At 44.1% G+C, this 9,645-nt stretch overlaps 1 protein-coding gene across 2 annotated transcripts; it reads right to left on the reverse strand.

Moving 5' to 3' along the window:
- Nucleotides 1-1,928: 1,928 nt before the first annotated feature.
- tbxa2r (thromboxane A2 receptor) lies at nucleotides 1,929-9,115 on the reverse strand. Of its 2 annotated transcripts, none has more exons than XM_067230051.1 (3): nucleotides 9,009-9,115; nucleotides 6,350-7,241; nucleotides 1,929-4,046 (listed from the first exon to the last, which is right to left on the reverse strand). In XM_067230051.1, the coding sequence occupies exons 2-3, from the start codon at nucleotides 7,145-7,147 to the stop codon at nucleotides 3,747-3,749; spliced, it is 1,098 nt and encodes a 365-aa protein (XP_067086152.1). In that variant the 5' UTR covers nucleotides 7,148-7,241; nucleotides 9,009-9,115; the 3' UTR covers nucleotides 1,929-3,746. The 2 variants fall into 2 exon arrangements, with proteins under 2 accessions (XP_067086152.1, XP_067086151.1); XM_067230050.1 differs by having other exon boundaries at nucleotides 1,929-4,061.
- Nucleotides 9,116-9,645: the final 530 nt, after the last annotated feature.

The raw sequence follows: 9,645 nt of genomic DNA on the forward strand, positions 1-9,645 counted from the left end.
TGTGTCGTTGAGAATCACAGACCAATTTATTCAACTGTAACAACTTCTCAACTAGTTATTTTTACTGTATGTTAATAAAGTATTCTATAAAAGTTAATTCCATAGAATATCCTAAATAGGAAACTATTTACTCATTATATGTAATAATTTTACATAATCCGTCTATATTTGAGTTAAATTACATTTGCAAAAACAAACAAGGCAGATTTTATTTATTAACGTACAATAAAGCACATGTGTTATTGAAATAAGATAGTCCATAGTCCATACTCCAAATACACATCCCAACACACAGTAAACTAAAAGCTTTGCAACTGTGCAGGGTGATTCAACATGCAGTTTCAATACATTCTACATTACAAATAAATACTGTTTTCATAATCCTCCAAGTCTACTGCTATGGACATACATCATTATGCATTTGATCAAGTATACTGTCCTGTAAGATATCTTTACTGTACATAAACCTGAAGAGTATATCTGACTAAGTGTGCTAAAAACACTTACAACAATCACACAACCTTAATATTTGTACAGTGTTACTGGGAACCAAACTTTTGTATATAATTTCATATTATCAGTCACAACTTTCACTATATATTTCAACACATGCATATACTGTATGCGTAATTTCACCATCTGATCTTTCCTCATCCTTCTTAGAACCTGTGTGCCCATGAGTTACTGTATGGGGTGAGACAGATTAACATGGAGGATAAGGTCAAAGGTCACATACATTGTTTCTTTCAGATATATGGATACTAAAGCGTAAGAGGGAACATTACCTGTCAACTAATGTGCCTGTTGAGGCAAAGGAAGCCTCCACTTCAAAACGTCAATGAGGATTTCCACGACCCACCATTCGTCCTAATCACTGTAGCTGATAAACTGTCAGTCAACACCTTTCAAAGACATGCCTCATTTTAAAACATCTTTTTAGCTTAGCATTCTCCTAATCCTTTCGATGTTTTTACCCTCTCCTGTGATACACTGGTCTCTCTGTTCTACTGTGTTTCTTATTTCCTATCATTTAACGCCCTTCATGTCTATTTTCATTGTATCATTGCATTGCTGTATTCTCATTGCATTGCTGTATTCTCATTGTATTGTAAAGCACCTAGTATTGTAATTTTGTACAAAAGGCACGATATTACAGTTTTTTTCAACTGCTTACACCCATTTTTTTTTAACTTTCCCTCTTTTTTTTGGTTGACTTTCCCTCTTTTTTATAAATGTACTTTACACACAAATCCAAGCATTGCACATAAAAGATGCAAAATGCCATGCCTTGAAGCACTGCATTCAACATATCACAAACACGTTTCAAAAGCAAACATTTGTCTTACGTTAAAAACACCTTTGCGATAATATAACATTTTTGGATATATCATATACACACAGTTATTCAAAACCTTTTGTGGTTGTGAATACAGTATTACACAATACAAAAGAAAGAGTGTAGTAGGACAGAAACCAAACCTAATTTTGAAAAAAGTGATTACGGAATGTTGCGTGTGTGTGCCATGAACTGTGGCATACAGTAATATATACTATTTTCTACAATATTGTCAGAATTTCTTTTTACAGTCACTGTACTGTTGCACAGTATGATAGAGTAATCCACCAGACTGTGACCAATCATGCAGTGCACTGCAGTCAATGGATGCTAAAATAGAAGTATGTGTATACAGTTTTTTCCAATTGCTTAGTAAGCACAATTTTGAAAACGGGGCTCACTCTTTCAAAACACAACACACGATTCACACAACCAGACACACAAGTATCAGAACACCTCCAATCTTGTGCAAAATGAAACACTTCGTTCAAAACTATACCAGACATCCCAAGTCTCCCGGAATTTCAATAACGGCTCCCGGACACCCGCAAATGCTATACGATTTCGTATAGCATTTGCTATACGGCTCCCGGAATTTTGTATTTAGAGCGAGCGCGAGACTGTACAATTTATGGTCGAAACAGGTGCATATTGCGCGTCCTGATTGCGTCCCGGGGAGGGGGGGGAAGCCACCTCCCAGAAATGAATCTCTGCAGGTTAGGATGTCTGCTATACAATCATGTATATAAACCCCATTCTGTCACCGTATGCCACAGACATGGTTCATAACATTGGACTCTGTTTGAACCAGTTACACACTATTTAAAACACTTTTACAATAACTATTCTTTTCTAATGATATAACTTGCTTGATTTTGTTACAGTAGAATACGTAAAGTACATGAATATGTTGACCAAACACAACACACAAGACCAGTACTGCACACTGATGAAAATATGAAAACTGTACTCTCCACATTGTCTACGTAAAGGTTGCATTTTGTGCAGAAGATCAGAACACATTTCAAATCAAATACTGTAGTATGCTACATACTGTAAAGACAGCTAATACATTTGTGGAGACAAAAGAAAGCATACAGCAAATGAAATACAGTACAGTACAATCATGGACTGCAGTGAATGGGTACAAAAAATACTGATGTAGTGCATATAGTAGGCTACATTTTACTCTACTGTACTGGAGACAGTAAAGTAGAAAGAATAGAAAAGTCATTTTCACCTGTGCTCTTGTCAAAATGTCAAAATTACTGTTGCAACAGTATATCTGCTGAGGTTGGGCTGAACACTGTCCTCTCTCAATGTTTGCACATGTGTGAGGAGTTAGTGTGAGGCACTGATGAATTAGTGTGGCATTTTGGTTGTGTTTGAAAAAGGAAATCAAGATGCTTCCTGTTACAATTGTGTGTGTTACGTGGAAAATTGTGTGTTGTGTTTTGCAAAAAGTGTTTGATGAAATTGAAAACTGAGTCAAAGGCCAAACATGTGCGTATGGCTTTGCAGATTTGATGTGGGGTTCTGGTGTTTGAGTGTCAGGTTTCAGAACTTGTGTGACAAGTAAGGATTTTGTGTGTAAGCAGTTGAACAAAAACTGTAACTGTGATTTGGCTTGAAATGGAACATCTGCAAAGCGTCAGGCAAGAGCAGCCAGACTTACAAGTGGACGCTCTTTCCTTATCAACACCCCCTTGCTGAAAACTATTAATACGTCGCTTTGGATGAAAGCGTCTCCTAAATTAATTCAATGTCAAACGGACTCGAGCCCACACAGAAACTTGTTGTCTTTGGAAGGGTAGCCACCCAGGGAAGGTGTTCAGTTTGACAGTGAAGAACGCAGAAACAGTGCACGTGATCTGGGCCAGATGCTGCTGTCAAACACGGCATGCAGCTCTCCGTTCTCCATCATAACGAGCTGAATGGCTCGAAATACTTAAGTCACGTGAACAAAATATGCCACATGGCAGAATCTTTCACCAGAAGGGATTTTCAGTCCGAAAAGTGCAATTATTTCAGTGGGACCGTCTAATCCAAGTTAATGATCTCCCCTCATTAAGAAGCACAGCCTACACAGACCCAAACTGAACGGGGACATACTACTTTCCGTCCCCCCCCCCCAAAAAAAAAATACTTCACTAACCTTCACGAAAAAATTCACCCTCAGTTGCCAAAAGCTAGTGCGGCCAGATCATTCAAACCAGGGGTCTCCAACCCTGCTCCTGGAGAGGTACCTGCCTGTGGTTTTTTCGCTTTGACACTAATCTAGCACACCTGATACTAATAACTGGCTGGTCGATTTGCCGAATCAGGTTTGTTGCGACGTGTGATTTGAGCTTTATCCTATAGGCAGGTAGCTTTCCACGAAGAGGGCTGGAAACCCCCTGATTCAACCAAATTACAGAGAAGGGGGCGGACCCTTCACAGGATGGGGAGTGTCTTCCACCTTCCCTCCCCCGGGGTCGGCCTCCTGAGCGCCCCCCAGGGAGGAGCGGGTGAGCCTGCGCAGGGTGCCACTGAAGGAGGGGTACAGGCTCATGATGGAGCCCCTGGACCAGTCCATGCGGGGGTATATGCGCTTAAGAACGGCTCTGCGGAACAGGATGTACACCCAGGGGTCCAGGATCTGGTTCCAGGTGGCAAATCGGAGCCAGAGCAACAGGAGGGGGACTTTGAGTCGGGTTCCCGACAGCACAGTCTGCGCAATAAACACCTAAAGGAGGAGAGAGAGAGGGGGGGGGGGGGGGGGGAGGTGCAGGAGAAGGGGAGATTTGAATGAGAGAGGGGGAGAGATATGAAAGGAAACATGGCAAGATCAAAAGGAAAGTGTTAGGAATACAGAGAGTCAGGGACATGCGAGAGACGAGAAAGAACGCGTAGCGTAGAGTAAGTAAGTAAGACTTTATTTATATTGCACATTTCATACAGGAATTGTAGCTCAAGGTGCGAGAGAGAGAGGGAGGGAGAGAGGGAGGGACACATGGAGAAGATCTACAGCTTGACACACTCTTTCCCCCCCCCCCCCCCCCACACACACACACACACAAAGTGATGTGTTATCATCCACCCTGGTGAGTCAAGTTTACGAGGGTCTCTGCGGTCGAGGCCCTAGCATCCTAAAAGGCATGCCTCAGGCCTTATGGTCGTACCATTAGTATTAGCGCAGTCCACTCCACATTTGCTTCCAGCTGATGATTTTAGCGGTTTTTAAATGCATCTACTGTATGCCGCATGCTGCGAGTTAGCACTGTAAATCTCTGTTTGACAGCTCATGGACTCAAAACAACGGTTTCATGAGATGTCTCTACTGCTCCATGATTGGTCTGAATGGTTAGCCAACAAGGAAGCCAGCCAATGAGAAAAAAAAAATAAAATCCAAGCGCTCAAGTGAGTGGTTGATTAGCTGCACGGAATGGATACAAACAAGCCCATTGGAGTGCATTTCTGGGCCAGGGCTGTTTCAAAGGAAGGGTTTATGGGAAATGTTGCATGAAAGCTGCCAGGAATCAGTGAACTTGCATGAGCGGATGGCTCTGTGAACACTGGTTATTTCAGGGCTTGATCCAGGCAAGTCCAGGCAAAAGATGTGATATTTAGGTTGAGCGGTGATAAGCTGTACAGAAAAAGTGCCAACGTTCTTTCTGTGTTTGTTTTTGTTTTTTACTCGCCTTAGTTTCGATTCCTGACACACAATGTAGATCCAGGGATCGCAAATCTGATTGCACGTGGCGAAGCGCAGGAAGGTTAGCATAGATTGGGGTTCTACGGGCGCAGCTGACACAGCCCTCGTCAGGCTATACACCTATGCAGCAGGACAAGCACACAAGGTCAATCCTGGGCGAGGCACAACGCGGGGACACAGCAGAACACAACACCTGCAGATCCTGTCACAGGCACAGAAAAACAACTAGACGAAGACACCTAGCAAGGAGTTGTTTTGAATCAAATCCCTGTTGTTTGTCCGATAAGTGCCTCACTATCGGCACCACTTTATGTGCAGAAATAGTGTGCTTGGATAAAGTGACAGATACCATTGAGAAAGGCCTGTCTGGGAATTGTCTGCATTCAAGTGAACTGAGAGACCGGTAGTAAAAATGGCCTTACATGGCAATAGTCCGGTGACCTTCCACTCGTTAAGGTCTCAAACAGCCAGCATTGCTATGGTGTAATGAAGGATAGAAAGGCTGGCTTGCTAAGTGAAGCTTGGAGCTGATTCCACTCTCGCTGAGAAAAAACAAGAGAGGAGACAGAGGGAGAAGAAGAAGGCGAGACTAAGGGAGGGAAGGAGGGATGGAGGGAAGGAAGGAGGGATGGAGGGATGGCTAGAGTGTGTGAGTGAGCAACTTTGAGCTGTTCAGAGTTGTTCTTCAACCGTGGTTCTGAATAACTCTAAACAACTTTTGGATTTCTCTGGTGCTTTCATATCGAGTTGCTCCTTCATAAAACAACTTGAGAAGCTTGAGAAAAAGTAGAGACAGAAGGGGGACGTGAAATGTCAGAGAAGGAGCCAGATGTCTGGGGAATGTAGGTTCCTTACCGGATATCCCCTCTGCCACATTCTGGAGATAGAGTTAACATATGGGCCTTATCGCCCGGCAACACTCAGCTACACTCTCTAACACACAGCTACACAGTCAACAATACTTCCTGGATGAGAAATTAAGGCAACTCACACTGCTTACCCCTGCTTGGGGTTCTCATTCCAATTTGAAACAACTTTATCAGTCCCCCTCTGTGGTACTCAACCAGAGAGCCAGGGAACCAGGGAGTGTTTTTGTTTAACAAGGAGGAGGAAGGCGTTTTATATGAACAACCTGTGCGTAAACATTTAAACAGTTTGGGACGTTTTGATAGCAGAGGCTTGAAAAGGTATGTTCATCATGGAAAAATAGAAAAAGGCATGGTTGTGTCTGCGACTAATTAAATAATCAGGTTTATTTTGTGTGTGTGTGTGTGCGTGTGCAAGTAAGCCAGTGTGACAGGTAGCACCGTGCGACTCACCAGCAGGGGGCACCAACAGATGGAGGCGATCACCATGATGAGGATGAGCTGCACCATCATCTCCACCTCGTAGTCGCGCCGGCGCTGCATGCCGTCCTGCCCGCAGCACACCTTGACGAGGGTGACCACGCTGACCGTGTTGAGCACAAACGACACCCCCAAGGACAGCAGCCCCACCGTGGAGAACAGCAGGGAGAACAGCAGGTCGCTGCCCTCAGAGCTGATGTTCAGGAAGCACCAGGAGCCCGGGAACTGCATGTGGTAGCTCCCCACGCCCGACAGGGGCAGCAGAGCCACCGCGCCGGCGAACACCCACACCATCATCACCATGGCCGCCGCCCGACTCTTCGACATGCTCGCCGAGCGGGCGAAGGGCCGGTTGATGCCCACGAAGCGCTCCACGGCCATGGACGCGCCCAGCAGCAGCGGGCACAGGCCGTAGAAGACCATGGACATGCCCATGAAGTTGCAGAAGTGGCAGTGGGGGTCCAGCCGGCGCCAGTTGAAGTGCGTGACGTAGAAGGTGACCACGATGGCGCCCGTCACCAGCAAGCCCATGAAGTCCGTCACCACCAGGCCGCAGAGGAAGATCAGGAAGGAGGAGCGCGATCGGCTGTGGGTGCGCTGGAAGGACTTGAGGAGGACCACCAAAGCGATGAGGTTGGAGCTGAGGCCCAGGGTGCTGAAGATGGCGGAGAAGTAGGCGGAGGGGATGGTGGTGTTGTAGTTGAACGGCGGGCTGTTGATGGAGAAGCACAAGGGGGTCGTCTCGTTGGGGGGGCGGGCGGAGGCATTCATGGCGGCGGGAGGGAGGGCGGCGGGCGTTCGGAGGATGGAGAAGGCGAGGTGGAAACTAGTACATTTTGGAGACTTGGAAGTTCTCTTGCTTTACCTTGTGAAATTAAACAGAAATGTGGCATGCGTCACACAAATGCCTTAGTCATGTCTTGTGTTTTTATTTAGTAGGCACACAAAGGGACTTTTTCTAAACATTCCATTGAACAGCACAACACATTCTGCAGATTTATTTTTGGGACAAATCGGGAACAGCCATGACTAACGTAAAAATATTTAGAGCAACAGCAAAATGCAACGCAGAACACAATATTTGTATAAACTGACTTTTCCCCAAAGGACTCTTCATACTGACAACTGACAGGGTTTAGACAAAGCTAGAAACTTAGCACACATATGGAACACAGATGTTGGTTTTTCTTGCCTATTGTGAAAATTATTTTTAGAGGCCTTGCTTCCACTAACAATCTCCTTTAGTGAGTGTGAATATACAGATACCTAAAAGGAAGGTGAATTGAACAGAGAGGAAGATCATAAAGCGTTTTGGAAGAGGTTGAAAATAAATGCAGACAGTTTCTGGTGAATGTCCTAAAAGGCACACTGTCAAATGCACCGAGATCTTGGTTAGAACCTTGACTGAGCCAACGGAATGAAAGACTACAGATGAAATCGGACACAATCAAAACCAAAGTGACCTCATTTCCTTACAGACATCCTCTACACTGACATTAGTATGTTCCAACCGATCATATCTACGTCAATTCAGAGCGTCAACACTAACACGATTCGGAGGAGAGTACGGTTCAAATTAAGAGAGAGAGAATGTGTTCTCTGTATTCCCCCCCCCCCCGTCGTTCCGTCCAATTCCCCCAGCTATGCTCTCCATCGAGCTGCAAAGCACTCTCGGCCCTTTTGGTCATTTTTCACTGCACCCTCTCCTTCAACCACCAGCCACAAAGTGGAGTGGCCAGCTGAATAATTACAACACTCAATATCATAATTCTAATTGCTCCAGTCTAACTTGATACTGTTTTTTTTTTATATATTTATTAGTAATGGATACCACAGGGCACAAGTGTGTGGTTGGAAGACGAAGAAGATGGCACAGTTGGTTTACAGGAAGGGAGAGGTATTCCCTTGTTGTGACATTAAGCTACCAGCCTCCAGCACCAAAATGCTTTTCACTAAATTATTCAATCACTATGACAGAGATAATGGAAAAACGCATAATTTAATGTCTGAGTTTGTGTCCCTCCAGTCCCTCCACCAGAAAGGAAGAGGACTTGGTGATCTAACTTGTCCACTGACAGTTATATTGTTCTGATGTATAACTTGTTTTATTGTACATGCTCTGTAAGGAGCAACGCGTTCTGTTCTCTGAATAAGCAAGCTCTGAGGATCAAATGTAAAAAGAAAATCGAGCGTAGCTATATTGCATCTGTTGCTCCACTACCAAAGTGTGGCATCCTCCCATGGCTGCCTTTTGAATCAAAAACAGGCGCTCACTCATTTGACTGCTTACAACCCTAAACTTTAGCCTTTGACTTTCGCACAACTGAAGTTTTCAAATTCCTGCAAGTCTGCAGAAATAAAACGGTCATGTGCTGTGAACTAGGCTACATGAAACCAAAGTGAGGCAAAGACAAAATATATGTGTTCAGTCATTGGATTAGGTACTTTAAGACGAAACCTCTATCAAAACACAGAAAACTAAGGTATCTGAATATTATGTACAAGCCTGATATCTATGCATGTACTCTACATACAGGTGAAAATTGGGAAATAAGTTATATGATTGTATGAAAAGCTTTATGTCAGTTGAAAGATAAAGAATACAAATTTAATTGAAAGAAAAATTGCCTACCTTCGGAGTTTGCCATCAACGCTCACGCATCTGTGCGTTGTCGCTTCCTCAGCGAGCCACGGTGCATGCGCGTCAACCGATGCTTTTAAAGTGAAACCTTAAGTTTCTAGAGATAAGTGAGTGTGTCTACTCATGTGACGCAGACCAGGGTACATCGAACATAAATTCAAATGAAACGGGATACATACGTGACACACAGTTGAATCTTCATAGCGTTTTCAGCACGTCTCACAACCCCGCAGCAAGCGCAGTTCAAAGTTGTCTGTGGGTTTTTTTCCTATTCACTTTTCCGGAAGACAAGGGGATGGGCTCGTTAGTAACGTTTGAGTCAGGAATGTTCCGGGTGAATTCCATCCCACGAGAAAATAAAGAGCAGTATCGTGGTGGTAGGATGAAGGCAAAATATGCCGAATACTGAGAAATTGCTTTAGGAAAATGTGTTTAAGTCTGCATGAGACCTGGGGCAGATGCTCACTCTTCAGCAACTCAATGACGCAAAATAGAAAGAGGGATTGGGGTGCTTCAAAAGCAAGAACCTAAATGTCTTGTCCTGTTCAAAACCCAGACCTCGATTATTTCGAGAACCCGAGGAAATGCATGGTAATTTCACCGAATTTCACCAATGTTGTGCTGCCTT

Source organism: Osmerus mordax, chromosome 26, assembly GCF_038355195.1.
Source record: "Osmerus mordax isolate fOsmMor3 chromosome 26, fOsmMor3.pri, whole genome shotgun sequence".
NCBI classification, from domain to species: Eukaryota; Metazoa; Chordata; class Actinopteri; order Osmeriformes; family Osmeridae; genus Osmerus; species Osmerus mordax.